Source organism: Anguilla anguilla, chromosome 1, assembly GCF_013347855.1.
Source record: "Anguilla anguilla isolate fAngAng1 chromosome 1, fAngAng1.pri, whole genome shotgun sequence".
NCBI classification, from domain to species: Eukaryota; Metazoa; Chordata; class Actinopteri; order Anguilliformes; family Anguillidae; genus Anguilla; species Anguilla anguilla.
In genome coordinates, this window is record NC_049201.1 from 3,788,835 (window position 1) to 3,811,092 (window position 22,258).

Consider the following 22,258-nt stretch of genomic DNA (forward strand, 5'->3'; position numbering starts at 1 on the left):
CGATGGCGGACGGTCAGGATCAACTGCGTTACGGTTTTTGGTATATTCACAAAGCAGAAAAGAGAAGAAGAAACTTTTGGATTAAGAAGAAGAGGCTTTTGGGTCGATCCTCCTGCCTTGTTCGCGTTTCCTAGGAGGGGCAGGGAGTGAGTTTAAAAACGGTCGTGCTGAGGTCTGAACACACAGACCGCATGCTGAGCGAGGGGCGGAGTCTAACTATGCTTCCTGTTTCCTCTGTCAGGAAGCACCAGAGCTGTGGAGTGATTAAAGAGGGTATGAGAGAGGGAGAGGGGGGCGGGGCCAGAGCTGCCAAATTCAGCCCACTGACCCCCCAAACGCACCTCTGCAATGTACTGCTAGCATGTGTGTGTGCGTGTGTGAGAGTGTGTGTGTGTGTGTGAGAGAGAGAAAATGTGTGTGTAAGTGTGTGTGTGACTGAGAGAGACAGAGAGAAAGAGAGGGAGAGAGAGAGATTGCTGTAAAACTCTTGAAGGGCGAACAAAACAGGAGGATTGCCCATTTGCACTTGAAAGGAAAAGAGCACCTTGTGAAAAAAAGAACGTTGTACCACCCTCCCCTCCCACCTCCACCGGCAAGGAAAAACCGTAGAAAAACACTAAAATGATTCTGAACAAACACAAAATGATTGCCAAAAATAAACAACAAAACGTCAGGCACAAAAAAAATCCAAACAAATAAAGACAAAGGCTTTGGAAGAGAAACACAAACTAAAACCCGGAACATCGTCGTCGACTAAGAGTCCAGTCCTTTGGCAACGCATAGTTCTGTTCACTCACCACTTCTACCATCTTCCCCGCTCTGTCTGCCAAATCCCAAATCCACACGTGAAAGGCGTGGACAGATTCATGAAGCTTAAAAACAAACTCACAAAAAAAGAACGCACAAAAGGAACAAAACGTCAACGATAAATAAATGGCTTATTTCGCTTCCTGTTTTTTTTGTTTGTTATTGTTTTGGTTCCTTCGTTGCTTTGTCCTTTCACAAAGTTTGGCTTGTTGCAATTTTTACTTTTCGACCCAAAGGGGGACTAACTGCGTATGAAAAAGGGGGGCGGTCCTTTTCCCCATTCCTCCCCCCCACCCCATCGCCCCTGACTCCGCCCCCCCCCTCCCCCTCCCCCTTGTGGGCGGGGCTTGTTTAAGGTAAGAAGGGCTCGTCCTCGTCCTCCTCGTCGGCGCTGGGTCCCGGGTCGCTAAGGCAACGCATCAGCCGCTGGTCCTTCCCGCCGTTCTGGTCCTCGCCCTTGGGCTCCTTCGTCGGGCCCGAGGATGAGGAGGGAACCTTCATCACCAGGCCCCGGTCCTCTGGCGGGTCCTTCCGCCCCGCCTTCTTGGCCAGCTCGTCCTCCAGCTTGAGCGAGTCGGGGGACTGGGGCGAGGCCAGGTCCACCTGGATGGTGGGGACGTCTTCAGAGGCCTTCAGAGGCTTACTGCTGTACGACTGGGGGTCTGAGGTCACACACACACACACACACACGCACGCACACATGCGCACACACACACACACGCACGCACGCACGCACGCATGTATACACACGCACACACACACACACACACGCACACACACACACGCACGTTTACACACGCACACACACGCACATGTAAAGAACGTATACACACAAGCGCATACACACACAAACACACGCGCACACACACACACACATACACACACGCGCGCACGCATGCACACACACGCGCACACACACACAAACATACACATGTGCGGGCACACGTACACACACACGCGCACGCACACACACGTAAGCACACACACATTCAATCGTTAAAAAAGATTGGTGCAAGTTAACTCATTAACACCGAAAGCATTCATTTTAAGGCTAAAAAACGTCCTCTAGCAAGTAAAGAGGTAAAGAATGTGAATGTTCAGCTAACCGTGTATACGGGAACAGCACTGGGCTAACGCGCGTTAAGGGCATGATGGGGACATGACCCTAACTGGAACAGGGGTCACTATTCAAAATGAAGGGGTGCATGTCAAACACATGGTCGTCTTTTTAAAAACGGGGGGGAAAGGAGGAAGTGCCTGGGCCCCCGCCCCACCCACCTGATGCCAGCCTGGACCTGTTCATGGTGGGGGAGTCCGGGGGCGCGGCCGGAACGGTCAGGTAGTTATTCATCCGGGTCAGCTGTCAGGAGGATTAGAAAACACGTTTTAAAATCAACAGCAACAGCAGGGTCGGTTACCATGGAGACACTTTACCCAAGCCTCCTGCAAAAAAAAAAAAAAAAAAAAAGAGAGAGTAGCTTATTGAGTAGCTAATACTGTAGCTTATTCTTCTGCCTAGTTGGCTTTGCAGAGGTTAGGTCAGAATAGTGTTCACTGTGTGAACTGGACTGTGTTCCTGGCTAGAAATAGCTGTACAAAATAAGTATTGTACCTTACTGAACCTGTGCTTAGCAGTTGTCCATGACCATGAAATGCACTTTTTGTACGTCGCTTTGGATAAAAGCGTCTGCCAAATAAATGTAATGTAATGTAATGAGAGGAAGAAAAAGAAAAGAAAAGAAAAAGGTAAAGTTCTGCGGTCGAAAGAGAATTAGATCCAACTGTGAAAAAGAATAAGAGTGCGGTCTCTCCGAAAGAACACACATTTACCCGCCCAATCAGATAAAGGCACTTTCCTCGGAGAGGAACGCTGGAAACGCCCCCCCCCCCCCCCCCTCCGTCCGTCCCCCCCTTAATCAGCCCTTCAGGAAGAAGCCCAAGCGAAAAAAGGTCAGGTAAAAGTTATCAGCGAAACAGAAACAGGCACAAACACGCCCCAAGTTAAACCAATCTGTGCAGATAATCAGCTTAGCCACGTAATGGGGAACTCAGGGACAGAGAGATAACAGAGGAGCCCCCACAGGGTGGGGGAAACTGTGAAATGTCGCCATTATGGCTCCTAGAACAGAGCACTGAGGAGCCGCCACAGGGTAGGGGAAACTGTGAAATGCCGCCATTATGGCTCCTGGAACAGAGCACTGAGGAGCCGCCACAGGGTAGAGGAAACTGTGAAATGACGCCATTATGGCTCCTAGAACAGAGCACTGAGGAGCCCCCACAGGGTAGGGGAAACTGTGAAATGACGCCATTATGGCTCCTAGAACAGAGCACTGAGGAGCCGCAACAGGGTAGGGGAAACTGTGAAATGACGCCATTATGGCTCCTAGAACAGAGCACTGAGGAGCCCCCCCAGAGTAGGGGAAAGTGTGAAATAACACCATTGTGGCTCCTAGAACCAAGTACAGAAAAGCCCCCTCAGGGTAGGGGAAAAGCTGAACTGTAATGTAATGTCAATGAATGGTAGAGTACTCTGTAAGGTTATGAGCAACCTGGTCACCATAAATAAGGCTGTATGTATCTCAGTTAGGCTGACAGAAGAGCAAGGTTATGATGACCAACCGGGTCAAGTCCGTTAGTACCTTAGTCTGGGTCATGGTACAGTAAAGTAATGACCAACCTGGTAAGGCTCACAGTACGATACGCTCACTGGCCTATAAAATAAGAGCGCAGGCCCCAGCTTACCCTCTTCTCCATCTCCTTCACGCGCTGCTTCTTGACGAGCAGGTCAGTCAGGCCGTCCTCGAACGGCTCGGCCACCAGCGTGTGTCTGTTGTAGGAGCGCAGCTGAGGGGGCGGGGCAGAGGGGATGTCAATCAATCAACCAACCAATCAAATTTGATTTAATGTACACTTAATGATCACTCTGCAAATCAAATTAGGTTTACACAATTCAAGTCCCACAAGATTATAGCAAATATTCTATTAATATTACATAAACAATTACTGGATTAAATTAACAATATGCAAATAACATTTTATGCAAACATCATTTTAAATAATATAAAGTAAACACAATCTTGTCAATTCTCTCTGCTTTGTGCACTTGACTAATCTTTTTTTTCCCCCCATTGATTCAACTTTTCCACGAATTGTCATTGACTTTTTAATGGCGTTTTAAAACGCGGGACGTGGGCAGAGTTGGCGAGGGAGACGCGGGTAGAGTTGGCGAGGGAGACGCGGGCAGAGTTGGCGGGCGGGACGCGGGCAGAGTTGGCGGGCGGGACGCGGGCAGAGTTGGCGGGCGGGACGCGGGCAGCCGGCTCACCCGCTGCCGGGTCTTCTGCAGGTTGGCGCGCAGGATGTTGCGAATCTCCTCCTCGCGGCTCTTGGACACCTCGGGCAGCGCCCGATCCAGCACCAGCTTCTTGGGCTGGATGTTCCTGCACGGGGGGGGGGGGGGGGAGAACGAGACCGGGGTCATGTGGTGCGAAGGGTCAGCCAATCAGGAGCATGAAGGACTGCAACCTGTCCACATGCATCCGACTGGGCCTTTCCCCCCTGCGTCTGACTATGACTTTCCCCCTGAATCAGACTGTGACTGTTCCCCCTGAATCAGACTGTGACTGTTCCCCCTGAATCAAACTGTGACTGTTCCCCCTGAATCAGACTGTGACTTTTTCCCCTGAGTCAGACTGTGACTGTTCCCCCTGAATCAAACTCTGACTGTTCCCCCTGAATCAGACTGTCACTGTTCCCCGTGAATCAGACTGTGACTGTTCCCCCTGAATCAAACTCTGACTGTTCCCCCTGAATCAGACTGTCACTGTTCCCCGTGAATCAGACTGTGACTGTTCCCCCTGAATCAGACTGTGACTGTTCCCCCTGAATCAGACTGTGACTGTTCCTCCTGAATCAGACTGTGACTTTTCCCCCTGAATCAGACTGTGACTGTTCCCCCTGAATCAAACTCTGACTGTTCCCCCTGAATCAGACTGTGACTGTTCCCCCTGAATCAGACTGTGACTGTTCCCCCTGAATCAGAGCGGGTTGATCGGCGCAGATCGTGAGAGAGGAGGCCGGACACTCACTGCATGGACACGGTGGACGGCACGTTGGAGGGCAGCTTGACCCCGCCCCCGCTCTCCACCAGCTCGATGGCCTGCTTCATCTCCATCTTGTGGTAGAAGGCGATGAGCTGCGGCTCCTTGGAACGCTCGCCCGCGATCAGACACTTCTTTATGTACTTCTTATTGAAGCGGTTCAGCCTGAGGGTGAGAGGGAGGGAGGGAGAGAGGGAAAGAGGGAGGGAGAGGGACAGAGAAATAAGAATGAGGTGAGAGAGAGAGAGGAGAAAGAGGGAGGGGGAAGGAGTGACAGGGAGGTAGAGAGAAAGGAATGGAGTGAGAGAGAGGAGGGAGAGAGGGGGGAGCGATAGGGAGGGAGAGAGGGACAGAGTGAGATGCGGTGAGAGAGGGAGAGAAAGGGACAGAGAGATGGGGAAAGAGGGAGGTTTGGGGAAAGAAGGAGGGAGGGGGGAAGGAGGGATGAGAAGAGGAGGGAGAGAGCAGAAGTCAAATGGAGGGATAGGAGGGAAGAGAGGGAAAGAGAGAGAGAGAGAGAGGAGGATGCAGGAAGAATGGAAGAGGGGGGGGTTCTGTCAGAAACACAATGGGGTTGAACAGCAGCCCCCCCCCCCACCCTTCAAGCATTGCTGCGCCCCACCCAACAGCATCACCCCTCAAACCCAAAACCCTGTCAGCACCCCAACATCTCACCACCCCCCTCCCCCCGCCCTCCCCTCCCTGCCCCTGAATCATGTATGCTCTAAGCTACCCCTCACGCCATGCCCCCCCCACCCCTGTACCATGTATGCTCTAACGCCCCCCCCCCCCCCCCCCCGAAAGGATCTGCACGACAAACCGCCACACCAAAGTACTGCGTGTGCCTCAGACCCCGCCCTACCCCGCACGCCATGCCCCCCCCCCACCCCTGTACCATGTATGATCTAAAACCCCCCCCCCCCCCCCGAACCCCCCCCCCATTATGTCCCTGTCCACGGCATTCTTCAAACACACAGCACACATGCCCTCTCACGAGCGGCTGCTGGGATCCATCACCCCCCCCCCCCCCCACCCCCCCCTTCCCGGGTAAGAAAAACCATCCGCACACAGAGGCAGGAATAACTGTCCGATGGTCTGGAAAAATCTGGGGGGGGGGGGGAGGGGGGGTGAGCAATGCTGGCCGAAAGCCTTACCCACACACGCACACAGCGTGACACGAGCGCGAGGGACATTTTCATTCCCGTTTCAACACGCCGTCAACAAACGTGACGTCCATCAACTTAGCGCAAACGATGCACTGCGCACGAACACGAACGATCTTGCTCGCTCTCGTTAAACGTTGCATTGCTTTGCTCTCAGGTCCGTTAATGCGATCACAGCCATTGATTTCACGTGAGCGCCGACAGGCCCGTGATTGGCCCGCGCGCGAATCCGACGTCAGCGCTGATGATGCGTGTTCGGGTCCAATCGCTAACCATCTTGGAGAACAGTGATGCATGTGTGCTGGTCTCACGTGACCGCAGACGGGCACATTTTAGTCTTCAGCTGAATGAATGCGTTGTGGGCAGACGGGGCACCTACTTGTCCTTCCAGTGGTGATGACCATAATGGCCGCAAATGTCTTCTATGCCCGTCAGGAGGTGGTCCAGGAACTACGAGAGAAAGAGAGAGAGAGAGAGAGAGAGAGAGAGAGAGAGAGAGACGCCATGAAGGAGCTTGACAGCGACCGTCACCACGGAGACTCCCCCCCCCCCCCCCCCCGCCCCGCCCCGCCCCCCTGCGCGAACCGTGTTTATTCCGGAACATTCCGCTTATTTCCCGCCAAAGGCTCTACAGCGTGCGACAGGCTCTTCCGCAGACGCGGCTGAGGCGGTAAAATCCGCCATTAACCCACATCAACTGCGCTCGCCTTCTGCATGATTCGCGATTCAAGCATTTCGAGGTTTTTCGTGGAATTGCACATACCTACCTCAGTTTATCTTTCCACGTAATGCAAGACAGGGCCGCCCAACCCTGTTCCTGGAGATCTGTAGTCCTGTTGGCTCACACTCCAACCCTAACACAGCTCACCTCACAGAACAGCTAGAGCAGGGCTGCCTAACCTTGTTCCTAGAAATCTACAGTCCTGTAGGTTTTTTACTCCAACCCAAACAAAGCTCACCTCACTCAACAGCTAGAGCAGGGCTGCCTAACCTTGTTCCTGGAAATCTACAGTCCTTTCGGGTTTTTACCTCAACCCAAAGAAAGCTCACCTCACTCAACAGCTAGAGCAGGGCTGCCTAACCTTGTTCCTGGAGATCGGCAGTCCTGTTGGTTCACACTCCAACCCTAACAAAGCTCACCTCACGCAACAGCTCAAGATCTCATTCAGGTGCCAGTTGGGGGTTGAAATGAAAGCCTACAGGACAGCAGAGCTGTAAGGGGCAGGGCTGGGCAGCCCTGGATTAAGGCACTGAATAATACAGGCGACATTATTTCTACAGAAGGTATCACTTATTGCTTTTTTTTTTGTGAGCTCTCATCGACGCTCAGTTGCCCAGACAACGGCACCGCGGCGGGCAGGAGCCGTCTAGAGGGCAAAGCGTTGGCGTGAGAGACGTGGGTAACGAAACCTGCATGCCCCCCCCCCCCCCGGTTCCCCGCCACAGGTACGTCTCCTCATCACCAAACCACCAGGCCCCCTCTGTGAGGAGGACTGCCCCGCCAGGAAAGACTTCCTAACCTGTAGGACCAGCTCCCTACCCTCCCTACCCTCCCTACCCTCCCTACCCTCTCAACCCTCCCTACCCTCCCTACCCTCCCTACCCCCTCAACCCTCCCTACCCACCCTACCCCCTCAACCTCCCCTACCCTCCCTACCCCCTCAACCCTCCCTACCCTCCCTACCCCCTCAACCCCCTCAAACCTCCCTACCCCCTCTACCCTCTCAACCCTCTCTACCCTCCCTACCCCCTCAACCCCCTCAACCCTCCCTACCCCCTCTACCCTCCCTACCCTCCCTACCCTCTCAACCCCCTCAACCCTCCCTACCCTCCCTACCCTCTCAACCCTCCCAACCCTCCCTGCCCCCTCAACCCTCCCTACCCTCTCAACCCTCCCTACCCTCCCTACCCTCTCAACCCTCTCTACCCTCGAGTGGAACAATGGTGACGTCTGCCGATTCCAATCTGGGGAGGAAATAAAGTATAAAGTGGAATTTCTTTGAAACTGTATTTACCACCCCCCCCCCCCCAACGACCCCCCCTTATAAATATGAAAGAGATGCTGTAATTTGTAATTGTGTGATTTAACTTTCTGTATGTGTATGTATGTACGGGGCGACATAGCTCAGGAGGTAAGACCGATTGTCTGGCAGTCGGAGGGTTGCCGGTTCAAACCCCGCCCTGGGCATGTCGAAGTGTCCTTGAGCAAGACACCTAACCCCTAACTGCTCTGGCGAATGAGAGGCATCAATTGTAAAGCGCTTTGGATAAAAGCGCTATATAAATGCAGTCCATTTACCATTTATGCTTTCATTTTTCTTTTACTCACAGGTGACCGAGAGACTTCACTGCTGTTCATCTGAATAAAGCGCAACTGGCTGACATAGCAGACACCGGCTTACAGATCAAGCGTAATCCCTTTCAGAAAATAAATAACTGATTAAATGAATAAATAATTAATTAATTAAATTAATTTGTATGACATCAGCGTACAGATGCTGACTGGCCTCATTAAGGACAGATGCGTCAGTCCAGGCACTCGCGTCACCAGTGCCAGGAAGTCAGCCATCATCTGAGTAACTGTCATCCACAGAGATCAGCTGACCACATGACTACACCAGTGTAGTATTAGCTAAAAACAAAAGTCATATTTCCACCGCCAAAACTGCGTTATACTGCAGTTAGTTACGCTGATGGACTCAGGGGCCGTTTCTGTGCGAACACCAGACGCTGGGACACTACAGGCCACGGCAGCATTCTGCTACAGCAGCAGCTCCTTCCAGGGGGCTGGAGGTCCAGGACAAATGGTGCGTACGGTACTGGCCCAATATTTACAGGTACTCTCTGCTAAAAAATGTTTGCATACAAAGCCGAAACCTTCACAAAGTATGCACAGATGTCAGTTAAGAGCCTCCTCTGTCATGGGAGGTAAGCCTGCAGAGACCTGTCACAACTTGTGATGAATCTGAACGATTTGTTTTTATTTTTTTTTTTACGTTTACTCTGTGGCCCAAAGGCCAGTATTATGGGTATAAGGGTGGAGGGAGCACTGGGACCCCCCCCCCCGGGGGCTGCCACCTGTGTTGCCTGAGGCACGGTGAGGCGTGGCGTGGCGTGGCGTGGCCTGCAGGTGGCGACGCCGAGCAGGTGGGAACGGCAGCCCTGGCACGCCGCCCGCTTTTGGCTGCTTGCATCGGTGAGTCACCACGGCCCCCCTCCTCCGGGCGCATCGCGCAGAGACTGCAGATCCTCCAGCCCGCGGGTTTGTCACGCGGCAGCATTGCGGCGCAGCGCTTATGCAACCGCATCTGCAACTCGGGGGTTGCAGGATTGATTCTCTTCCTCACTTAAAGCAGGGCACTCAGCCTGCTAATGAATACCAGTACTGTATGAAGGGAAAGAGTGGAGTTTTTAACCCTTTTGAAGAGGGTTTCTGGAATGTTTTTTGGTCCTCAGAATTCTAAGTTCAGTGTTCTAGAACTCCACTGCTGTCAGTCACCAGCAGTGATTGTGACATCAGCATTAGAATGTTCAGTTCTAATCCCACATTTGTGATCTCACACCTTAAAGGTTTAAGAACATTAAGATGTGTAGGTGGCTGTGGCTTAACGGCATCTGTAAAACGCCTTGATTCAAGAGGCTGTGACAGGAGAGGAGTGGGTGGAGCTAAGACGAGCTGTCAATCATTTGTGAACCCATTATTTTCTGGTCTTCGCAGCAGAACACTGTGGGTCATATCAGCAGGCCACCGCTAACACGATTATGGCAGCTCTGCCGAACGTGAGTCTAATGAAGCTCCATTCGTCCATCAGGGTGAGCAGAGGTTATAGACAGAAACGAGTCCTGCTGTGTGTGGGGGCGGGGGGGGGGGCAGAGTCGTACTTATCCAAGTGGGGGGGCAAGGGGGGGGGGGGGGGGGGGGGGGGGGGGCAGTCGTGAAACCACCCGCCCGCAGGATTTCTTCAATGCCCCACATGAGACACGAGGCCATTTTACTTGCAAATTGGACACACCGGTGACATCAACCTGCCTGGAGGTTATGTTGAGAGCGAGGTGACCTTTCTGGGAGCGATGAGGTAAGCTACTTAAGCTCCTCCCCCCTCACACGCCCCCCGCCCCCGGGCATCACAGGCAGGAAGGTCAAACAAGGCAAGCTGAACACCGCGGCAACCGTCTCAAACAAAGACAATAGATACCACAAAGATAGTAACGCGATACGTCCCTGCACTTCAAGTGGCTTTTCACTGTAAAACGAGGGTGGAAAAACAGTGGGTTTCTCAAGAACATAATTGTGCAACAGTGCGTTCCCTGGAAGACACTCGCACACGACTGATCGTTTAAACGGGTAGAACAACTCCAAATAAACAATCACAAAAATGTTCGAACAAACCGCAAACGTTTCATTAGCATTGAGCAGCACGACGTTAAACGACAGTGGCCTTGTTGCATCGATAAGCAGGAACTCAAGAAAGGGCGTCCTGCTGTCAAAAGCATCGAGCGGAGCGGTGCCATAAGCGCGTCTATGCGAGCCGCAAACTGCCACGAGACTAACTGAACACGCCACGATGCCGAACACACCGGCCACTTCAATATCGTTCAGGGAAAAAAAAAAAGAAGAAGAAGAATGAGGTTCTGGGAGGAAGTCAGACGGTTTGATCGGAAGCGTTTGCGCTTTCCTTTTCCGAAATGTGACGGGGGCAGAGGGCACGCCAAATTGAAGAATCATCTAAAATCATCAAAAAAAGAAAAAAGAAAAAAAGAGCAGATCGTGGTGGCCATTTTGGACCGAGCGGAAGAGAAGCGCTTCGGTCGCTAACGTCGCCGTGGAAACGAGCACGAGGAAGTCCGTCCAGACGAGCGACAGGTTTCCCTTCATAGCGACAGCGTTTGATCCCGTCGCCGGGGTCGGAGAGGTCACTGGCTCTGAAGCGTTTTAAGGGACGAGGACACGATCCGAGCCGAAAACACTCCAGCGTCGCGCGGACGTGGGTAAGGGCGCTCTGGAGCACGGGCAGGGCGGGTTTGCTAAGAGGAATCCCCGACGGCTCAATGCAACATAAGGAGATTCTCTGCCTGAGGTATGAAATCTAAGGTTCCCATTCAAAGCACATTTATATCTTTGTATTCATTTCCATTCAAGACTTTATAAGAATACAAACACTTGAGTGAATAAAATACACCAATACAGGCTTGCTGCTACAACAATAAGATAAGATGGGGGTGTTTATGTGTGCGTGTCTCTGTGTGTGTGTGTGTGTGTGTTACCTGTGAGTGGATCTCCTCGTTGATGGAGCGCTTGGTTTCCTGTTTCTTCTTCACAGCCAGCAGGTCCACCAGCGGCCGGATCGTCATGCCCTGAAACACCAGAATAGAGGGGGTGTGAGAACACACGAACACACACACACACACACACACACATACACACACGCACACACAGACACACACACACACACACGCACAAACACGAACACACACACACACAGACACAGACACACACACACACACACAGACACACACAGACACACACACACACACACACACACACACACACAGACACAGACACACACGCACACACACACAGACACACACACACGCACAAACACACACGCACACACACAGACACACACACACACACACACACAGACACACACGCACACACACAGACACACACACGCACAAACGCACACGCACACACACAGACACAGGAACACACACACACACACACAGACACAGGAACACACAAGCACACACACACGCACCACCCACACAGACACGCACACACACACAGACACAGACACAGGAACACACAAGCACACACACACGCACCACCCACACACAAACAAAACTCCACTCCAACAAATGCAAGCAGGATCCTCTCAAGCTTGCAGTTTCACTAAAAGCTTTAAAACCGGGAATAAATCATTCTGAAGGCCAACATTAGAGGGAGAAAGACATTCAGTTTTACAGTGCTGGATCTGGTTCCTGTATTATTTGGGATTATTCTCACCCTTGATGCTCAAACAGGCCCTAATGAGGGACATTTCAAAGCGGGAATGACTTTATTCGCCTGAGCTGGCGGAGGCTATAACTCAAAGAGAATGTCTTTTGGTGACACGCTGACATTTTGCAACAATGGCAAGATATTAACGCTTAAAAAAAAAGACTGAATTAAATAAAATCCCGAGCCACTTCAAATGAAGAGAAAGTCTCAGTCTGCTATATTACTGAACTTCAATAAAAAAAGCACACAAAAAAACCACTTTCTCAGCCCACATAACTCAAAATGGCATTCCAGGGAGCAGTAAAGTGACGTGTTGCAGTCCATTTTCCATGCCATGCTAGCAGATTAATGGGTTGTTTTGCAGAATCATCTGCCTCGAACTGGGGGAAAAGTCAATACACAGGGCATATCCTCCACACCAAAACTTCATTTAAACGCCGGTGATGTTTTCTGTTATGTTACACTTCTGACGGCTGGCATCTGACAAAGTGCCAGCTGCACACAGGTAGACGAAGGCCTCAGGACTTGAAAAGGCACAAGGCAACAATGTACAGTGTACAGTGCTTTGTTCTCTAGCCTTCATGAGCAATAAAATAAAGTTTGGTGTACAGTGAGTAGAAGTTTATTTATATAGCACCTTTCAAGAACAAATTCACAAAGTGCTTCAGAGAGGCGCAAAATAAAAATAAAAAAAAACAGACACAAAAGCAAAACACAAAGCCCAAGCAGGGACTTTAACAGACAGCCAGTCTACAGGTGAGTGTTGGGCGAAGGTTCACAGGTAAGCCTACAGGTCTTAAGTCTAAAAGGAGGGGCGTTTCCACAGTTTGGGACTAAGGTCTGGGAGTGACTAGCAACCCGTGGGCCCAGGACCTAAAGGACCCACATGCCCCCCCCCCCCCCCCCCCCCCCCCCAAGAACCCCCAGGATCTATGTCCATGGCTACTGCTGGTGTAAGAGCAAAGCAGCTCGCTAATGTAATGCCCCACATGTGATGACAAGAATTTTAAAAGTCTATCCTGAATTTGAAGGTCACCGCTCACCAGTCTCAGGTTCGATTCCCGGGTAGGACACTGTCGCAGTAACCTTGAGCAAAGGTGCTTAACCTGCATTGCTTCCGTGTATATCCAGCTGTATAAACGAACGCAATGTAAATGCTATGTAAAAAATTTTTTAAAAAGTTGTGAGAAAGTCGCTCTGGATGAGAGCGTCTGCTGACGGCCTGTGATGTTAATGCAATGCAACGACAGGAAGGCTAGCGTAGCGAGGCTAAAACGGCTGTAATGTGGGCCCGCCTGTTGAGCCCTGTTAGCGTCCAGGCAGCGGCATTCTGTGCCACTTGCAGACGGCAGAGAGAGGATTTACTGAGGCGTGTGAAAAGGGCATTACAGGAGTCCTGATGCGAGGAGACAAAAGCGTGGACGATCATCTCCAGAGCAAGACACAGACAGGCTAGCTGTAGTGCTCTTCAGCTGGGTCGAAACAGGAACAAGTCAGCATCCAAATACGCTGATCAAAATTCACAAACTGGTGAAAAAATGACACCTACATTTCTAAGCCTGTACTTGGCAGCGGTTAGATGAACAATTTCAGATGTAATGTGTGCCATTTCTGAACAGGAGAGCTGGCAGTTCGACACATCGCACTGCTCTGGCACTGCAAGCTCTCTTCTGATTGGCAGGCCATTAAGCGGACACACTGCCGATTGCTTAAAATGTACATAACCAGGCTACTTGTTGCAGCAACAGTGTCCCCAAAAGACCCGTACCAAATCATCTTGTAGTGGGCGGTGAACAAAACTATGATTTTGATTTCACAGGGTCTACAACGCCTGCCACACGCGTCACAGTCTTAGGTCTGATTCCCTGTTCTTGGTTACGCCATGTAAAGCTGAACCCTCACACCCTCTCGCGGTTTAAGACTTTACCGCCCGTCGCGAGTCACGCCATGCGTGCGCTTCTAATTACTCCACCGGGATTGCAACCAAACGTCTTTAAAAATGATGGACGCCTAACATCCGTGGGAATTCCTCCAAGGGCGACGAGCTTCTGCATTTCAGTCAGGATCTCGGTGATCATCCCATGCCAGAAATAACCCGATGTTTCCCCGAAGGCGCATTTATATTTTACAGCAGAATAATTTTTTCTCTCTACCGTTCATGTGTATTACAAGTGCAAGCGTTAAATATGTTCGGCTGAGTCGTGTAACCGCTCACCTGTACGAAGACAGTGAAGAAGATTACGGTGATGATGGCAGTCAAGAACATTCCTCTCTCTGGGAACTGTCTTGCGTCCAGCAGGTAGCCCAGAGAGAAGGCTATCGCCCCCCGCAGGCCACCGTACGCCACAATGAACTGGTCCTTCGTGGTGAGCTTGACGATGCGGAACTTGTTGATGAAGTAGGTCAATCCTACCACACCTGCAAAAACCAAAGGTTCACCATATTATTCATTTGTTTATGTGTAGCCTAAACATGACTATTCGTGTCCTAATTCCACCGATTATGGCTGATGGAGGTCTATGCGACAGAAGCTGCACTTTTTTGCGGTTATTGCACAGAGCCGGAGTCTCGTCAACATTTTACTGATTACATAAAGTACTGATTAGCATTACTGAATTTGTGATTTCGTAATACAAGCCATGGTGACTGTTATGCTAATGAGACCGTTATGAATTTGAATTTAAATTAAAATTTGAAAGGGACCGTTTGATTTACGCTCTGCTGGAAGAGAACAGGACAGGCTCAACGTTCCAAGTGAACTGAAAGACACGCATAAACCCAGTTCAAGGTGCAGTTCACCCAAAAATAAAGCTATATTTCCTCTTACCCGGGGTGCTATCTATCTATCCAGACACATTTACTGATATTTGATGGGTTTTCTGGACATCCACTTCAGCTCACCCTGAACAACAGACCTCAACGGGGCCAACGTCAGCGGAGCTCAAAGATTTACAATTCGAAAAAGCTCAACGGCAGCGTCTCTAATTAAATATAATGACACGATTACGCGCAAACATTCACAGACCTTGTTGTGCACGGTTTCATCGGCGACTATTTTCTACCGAAGTGCGCCAACTGTGTACATCCGGTGTAGTGTTAACACTGTCGTTAGTATAGAGGCAGAGTCCAGCGACAGAGCCGTACACATACTCTCTATAAAAGGCACGCGAGTCTGTATACGCTGAATTATACTTTCCTTTATTGCTACTGTTAAACTCTTAAATTTTATGTGTATTTTGGGAGTGGCCGTAATGGCCTACTATTTAGGAATATAAATGGTCAGGAATGATGTTCCAATATAAGGTGAATCACAGTATTTTAACCGCTAGTGTTAGGCTACAACACGCGTCTGTTCACACAGTGCAAACCCGGGACCTTGTTATTTCTTGTATCAAAAAGTAATGTGAAACATCAAAGAGCTCAAATGGGTGAAGGAAAATGAAAACTGAAACGTATTTAATTGAAGAATAAAACATCTAGCATGTCTGTCGAGTTTTGCGCAATTTTCACAACTCCACTGAACTCTCGGTCTCTCGGTGTTTAGGTGGGTGTGATGAAATTAAGAATTACAAGTGTGTGACAGATGGTGCTTAGTCACGCAAAAAAAAAAAAAATCTAATTTTATCGGAGATAAATCTCCGAACCTGTTCTTTAAGCGAAGGCTTGAGTGGGGTTGCCGAGTTGCATTTGAAGAACGCGAATTTCAAACCAGTGGGAATGCGGTCAGTAGCCAGTCATTTTAATCTCACAGCTGAAGGTTAGGCTACTTTGTGATAACAAAGGCCCGTTCCACATCGTCGACTGACAGGCATTCAAAGAAATTAATTTGTAATTTATAATGTAAAGGAAAAAAGAAACAGTCATATACGCCACCGGTCAAAAGTTTTAGCACACTTTATTCGTGATTTAGTACTCTGTTTTCAGTTAACTCCAAGCAGTTTAACTTCGGTGAATGACCTCAAATCAGCACGAGGTAGGAACCGGATAGTCAGAAGTTAAAAATAATTTTTTTTTCTTACTTCACAGGATTTTCTTACTTCAGTCAATTTTGGAGTTCATGAAAGTCATATCTGGTTCAATAAACAGGTGAAGAAATTCTTTTTTTTTTTTTTTTTTTTAATGTTTACATTTTTTTGTGAGTGAAATGAAAAACACCACTTCCTCATGCGACTAGCCTCACAGTGATGAAACAATTTTTTGCAATCTTAGCGTTTCATCTCACAATCCCACTTCCTCTTTCTGTCTCTGAACCACACTTGCACTCTCCTAAACCTTGGCCTTGGACAGAGGTGTGCACACAGTGAATTTGAGTTTTACAGGCTTGCAAAGAAACTGTCACTCATATTTGCCGGTCTGTATGGTGTGCGGATTGACTGATACAGTAGGGTCAGTATGATGGTCACTATCCAAACGATATACCGTACACCAAGCCTGTCACTGTAAAAATAGCTGTGCGCTATAAAACTGGATTACGTTTTGCTTACAAAAATATCCCATTTAAAAGAAGCAACGGTCCTAATCTCCCAGTTAGGAAATTCACAAAACAGGTATCAGCGTCCATCCAGTCTTGTTAGACACACTCATTTTTAAGTTGTTCCGGATAAGAGCATCTGGTAAATGTCTAAATCTAGATCTGAAAATAAACTTGTCTACATTTTAATAAGCGACAGGTGGACAGGGCACAGGTAACTAAGGGGTTGCAGCTCTAAAATTTTGGGGAACCAGCGGACCACGAGAAACCGCTCTACCCAGCAAATGGCGAGCATCGTAGCGGCAGGCTGATTCAACAGACGGACCGGTAACCGTGGGCAACTCACCCAGCACGCGGGCGACGAGGCAGAGGAGGACGGTGACGATGACGAAGGTCCAGTCCCAGTGGTGCGGCCCGGCCACCGTGGACACGCCCAGGAAGATGAAGATGAGCGTCTCGCTGACGCTGCTCCACATCTTCAGGAAGTACTTGATGGTGGTGTGGGACTTGTGGGATATGTTGGCCTCCACGTAGGGCCGCATCACTGCACCGCATGAAATCAAGCTGCATGTGGGGAGGGAGGGGTAGAAAGGGGGAGTGTGGGGAGGGGGTCGAGTCATTTTACAGTAACAAAAACAGCCGGGGAAGGGGGGGGGATCTGTCGAGTCATTTTACAGTAACAAATACAGTGGGTCAAGAGAAGAGCAGAGTCCACATGCCCTTCAGCTAACTCCCACATAAGTACATCACCAGGGTGGGGAATCTCAAACACTATTACATTTCATTTCCCTCCCCACTCCCAGGGATTAGTGCAGACTCGCCGGACGGAGGAGGATCAAGAGGCCCTGATTCACAGTGGGGGGGGGGGGGTGGAGGGTGTGGGGGTCAACACCACTGTCCTTGTAACCACAACTAGCCTCTTGGTACAAGAACTCAAACAATGTAACAACCACTGACACAATCCCTCTGATTTAGAACAAAAATGTAAATATTTAAAGGCCAAAAAAAAAAAAAAAAAAAATGCTCAAATAAATGACACATACAGACTAAATTCTAACATCCCGATGCTGAAATTCAGTTTGAAGGGTTTGAACACAGAAAGCTCTGCTTCTTATCGTCTAAATCGCATGTGATGTTTTGGCAGTTTGGCAGTTTGGCAGTTCGCCCTTCGCCATGGGGACGGTGACCGCTGGGGGCACGTGACCGGCGTGAATAACAGACCACAGAGGTGTGAACCGCAGGAAGGTCGTCCTCGGGTCAGGGGAGTAATCCGTCACGGTCTCGCGCTTTCCGCTGCGCGGCCAGGGCTCGGATGCAAAATGGCCGCCGCGCGCCGCGGTGACGGCCGTGACACCCACAGCGGCTGCTACGGCAACGCAACGCACCTGCGGTCACCGGTGCGACCGCCGCAGTGGGAGTCGCACTGACTGACTGCACAAGCGCCACCAGGGAGGTACTGGCCTGCTGCTGCAACGGCGTGGCTGCAAGACTCAAACCACGAGATCCCTTACAGCTTCTTCACAGCAAAGAAAACACGGCAAAGAGGAAGAGAGAGAGACAGAGAGAGAGAGAGAGAGACAGAGAGATAGAGAGAGAGAGACAGAGAGATAGAGAGAGAGAGAGAAAGGGAGAGAGAGAGAGAGAGATGCAGAGAGAGCGATAAAGAGTGAGAAAGAGTAAGAGGGAGAGAGAGAGATGCAGAGAAAGGGAGAGAGACACAGAGAGAGAGAGAGATGCAGAGAAAGGGAGAGAGACAGAGAGAGAGAGAGACGCAGAGAGAAGAGAGGGAGGCAGAGAGACACAGAGAGAGAGAGACGCAGATAGAGAGAGAGAGAGAGAGATGCAGAGGGAGCGAGACGCAGAGAGAAGAGAGTGAGGCAGAGAGAGAGAGAGAGAGAGAGAGAGAGGAAAGAGAGAGAGAGAGAGAGAGAGACGAAGAGAGGGAGGCAGAGAGACAGAGAGAGAGAGAGAGAGAGAGAGAGATGCAGAGGGAGCGAGACGCAGATAGAGAGAGAGAGAGAGGAAAGAGAGAGAGAGAGAGGAAAGAGAGAGACAGATAAAGTGAGGACGGTGTTTCCACGGCCTCGTTTCCCCCGGCTCGCGGCCCAGGTGCGGCTGACGAATGCGTCGGCCTTGAAACGCCAAAGCGAGGCCCTCCATCGGGGGACCCGCCGCCGCCCCCCGCCCCCGCCGCGCCCTGTTCGCTACGCACCGCCTATATCTCACGTCGACCGCAAACGTCCCGGCAGCGCACGGACACGGACACGGACACGCTACGTGAAGAACGACAGGAGGAGGGGCCGTAAATCTGGGAGAAATCTCCTCCTACGCCCCCCCCCCCCGCCCCCCCCCACCCCACCCCCACCCCACCGCGTCGGCCGTATATTACACCAGGCCCGATTTAGCATCGGCGAAACCACGGAGAGAGAGAACAAAACCGCAACAAGCGCTTAAATCACTGCCGTACGGGGATCCGTGAGCGCAGAACCCTGCTCCAATCAGCTGGGTCTTTAAATCACGTCTTCACAAAAGCACTGGAGGACTTTTTTTTTTTTTTTTTTTTTTTTAGCTGTACAGTGTGTTCCTCGGGCTGAGACCGTATGGAGGTTACAACGTGACTTTCATTCCCCGACGCTCTCCTCGCAACGCACGGCCTTGTAAGACAACGACGGCTCTTTTCCTCTAAAGGTTACAGCCGAATCTCGATTAGGCGCAAAATGGCTGGCACCGTTTCACAACGCGAGCGTATTTACCCTGACGTGACATAATGACGAGAACAGCCCGCTCAGCCCAAGAAAGCTCACCATTTTCCTAAAGGGAAACCTAGCACTAAAGGGTACCTAGTACTCAGTTTACCTAAAAACTAGATTAGTATCCAGCACCCTATCACCCCTGGTCTAGAAATCCCCCAGAGTTTCTACCTCTACTACATGGCCTGGTAAGTGCCTACTGTGGAACTAATGGAAAACAATATTGATGTCTGTACAAAATTTACCTTTTCCCAATTTCCATATATGCCCCCTCCATCTACCGACAGAACTCGATTTTCCGGGAGGACGAGAATCTCTTGTACTTGCCTGCGTAATCCCTTTTGTGAATTCAAAAGCCCCAATCAAAAAGGCTCTAAGTCTCCTTTTACTAAGCTTGAAGAGATTAAATATCTTAAGTCTTTCCTCGTAACTGTTATCTTTCATACCAGGAACCACTTTAGCTGCCCTTCTCTGAACTTTAGCCAGAGCCTCAGTATCTTTCTTGTACGGTCCACAGAACTGCACACAATATAAGTGGGTCTGACAAAGGTACTGTATCACATAAGTACAGCTTTCCTGGATTTATACTCAATACCTTTGGCTACGTATCCCAGCATCATACTGGCCTTTCTTACTGCTACAGCACAGAACCTGAAAGGTTTTGATCGACAGCTACTCTCTAGTCTTTTTTGAGCACATTCCAATTTCGTTCCACCCATAAAGTTGTCCTCCCTTATGTTTTTCCCCCCACACGAAGATCTTTCCCATTATCTATATTGAATTTCATTTGCCAGGTTTCTGCCCACTTCTGGATTCTGTTTAAATCTTCTTAGACTACTTTAGCAGGGACTGTTAGCTGAACCTCCAAGTTTTGTATAATCTGCTAATTTAACTAATGTACTTTCAATATTCGCCGTCGAGGCTGTGTATGTAAATAAGAGCAGTGGTCCCAACACTGACCCCTGTGGGACTCCACTTCCCACAGTGCCGTGCATAGATAAGATCAGATAAGAAGCTTCATTCAAAATAAATGGCTTCAGAGCTCATTGTATGGGGCAGATCATCGCATTTCTTCCGGAACTAAACACAGACCTCAGTGGGGGGGCTTTTTCTGAGGAACAGTACGGCAGGAAATCAAAATGGCCCCCGCCTCGATACCTTCCTTAACCCCGGTGATTTACCGCGCCCGCGTAAACATCGTTAGACCTCAGAAGCGTCAGCCGCAGTAAAGGCTCGAGGCCTCCTGCTTCGTGCGGTCATTCCGGTTCAAGACAACGGCACAGAAAGCACAGAAACCCTGAGCGAGAAGGGAGAGGTCTAGCAGCTCCAGCGAATGTTTGGGAAGAACACAACCCCGAGGGCTTTTATTTTCAGTCCAAACCCTCTCGCCCTGAGCTCACCTTCACCTTCAGCACCAGTTCTTTAAGCGTTCGCAAAGGAGGAAGAGCTGTTTTTCTGGGACCGCTGGTTTCTCCTGCTGTTTCTTTCCATTGGGGAGTCTTTTTTTCCCCCTCACTTTTTAAAATTGTGTTTTATCAGTTGTCTTTCTCTGTATGCATTTTGGGCTGCAAACCACTGGAAGGTGCCATATGAATATTGTTTTTATTATTATGATTATGATTATGATTATTATTATGATTATTATTATTATTATTATTATTATTAAAGAGAGTTCAGGCTCTTTTTCTCCATTTACCTGTGAATTGTATCAGTATCTCTGTAAAAAAGGCACTACACAAATAAAGTAGAACTGAGTTTACTGGAAGGGTGTGGGGGGGGGGAGTTTACTCACGCCATGATGCCGGACAGGTGGAAGACCTCGGAGGACAGGTAGGCCATGTAGCTGTAGAGGAAGACGAAGAGGGGCTCGATGACGCGGGTGTGTGAGGTGAAGCGGGAGGTGAAGGCCGCCAGGATGCCGTAGATGGCGCCCACCAGGATGCCCCCGATCGCCACCACCAGGAAGGAGATGATGCCCAGGAACACGTCCTGCACGGAGACCGAGCCCTTGCCCACGTACTCCTCGAACAGGTGGTACAGCACCTGTGCGCGGGGGGGGGGGGGGGGGGGGGGGGGACAGACAGGTGGTCATAGCAGGCTCAGGACATCTTTTTTTTTAATTTCACACCTGCGTCGTTTGCGATCAGGAGGGTGTAATTCGTGCGTGCGCTCATCATCATCATCCTCATCCTCATCCTCATCCTCATCCCTGCGGGGAGGAAGAGCGGGGAAAAGCTGCGTATCTTCCCTCCGCAGGCCGGAGGTAAAGCTGGGTCACTGCCACACAGACGCTGAGTCACGGAAGCACACTGCGGGTGTAGCTGGTGCGACTATCCACAGGGCCCAAAGGTGGGGGGGGGGGGGCGGTGGTAACAGCTGCATAAGACACAGGAAGTGGCCGTGTCCAAATCAGTGCACTCACCTATTATTAAGACGAATACAACTTGCACACAAACTCTAAACTCAACAGCAGGCAAGCGTGCTGGTTCAAACATGGTCGTGGATGCATTACATAGCATTTACATTGTATCCAATTATACAATGAAGAAATGCAGGTTAAGTACCTTGCTCAAGGGTAATCGGGAAAGACCAACTCCTTACCCATTATGCTACACTAATACCCACTGGGATGCCCCCACCAGTTAAGACCCCTCCCTGCCCGGGTATCACTAGGGTCCACGCTGCAGGACTGCCGGCCACAGTCGGCTCGGGCACGGTGAGAGGAAACTTCCACCAGATCCTTCGACCGCACTTCACGCCGTGGAACAAAAACTGTGTCTCAGTCTGCAGAATCCCTCGTTCATATTAAACAGCTGTCCTGGAATACGCACGCACAGAACGACCCACCCAGCGGGACAGCACACTTTTAAAAATCACCGCCCCTGACATCTAAGATTAATGCGGAAAATCTTTAACGACGAAAAAGGAGGCTGATAACAACCGTTCCACTCCCTTCCGGAAACATC

At 50.2% G+C, this 22,258-nt stretch overlaps 1 protein-coding gene across 1 annotated transcript in view; it reads right to left on the bottom strand.

Moving 5' to 3' along the window:
* Positions 1-1,122: 1,122 nt before the first annotated feature.
* The window catches only part of slc9a1a (solute carrier family 9 member A1a), a 51,632-nt gene continuing 30,496 nt past the window's right edge, over positions 1,123-22,258 (bottom strand). The window contains exons 3-12 of the mRNA XM_035423903.1: positions 21,085-21,335; positions 16,889-17,106; positions 14,287-14,489; positions 11,336-11,425; positions 6,450-6,520; positions 4,896-5,072; positions 4,133-4,247; positions 3,550-3,651; positions 2,086-2,167; positions 1,123-1,469 (exon numbers count right to left, since the gene is read on the bottom strand). Of these exons, the coding sequence (XP_035279794.1) occupies positions 1,159-1,469; positions 2,086-2,167; positions 3,550-3,651; positions 4,133-4,247; positions 4,896-5,072; positions 6,450-6,520; positions 11,336-11,425; positions 14,287-14,489; positions 16,889-17,106; positions 21,085-21,335 (1,620 nt within the window). The 3' untranslated portion in view covers positions 1,123-1,158. The remainder of the gene's footprint in view (positions 1,470-2,085; positions 2,168-3,549; positions 3,652-4,132; positions 4,248-4,895; positions 5,073-6,449; positions 6,521-11,335; positions 11,426-14,286; positions 14,490-16,888; positions 17,107-21,084; positions 21,336-22,258) is intronic.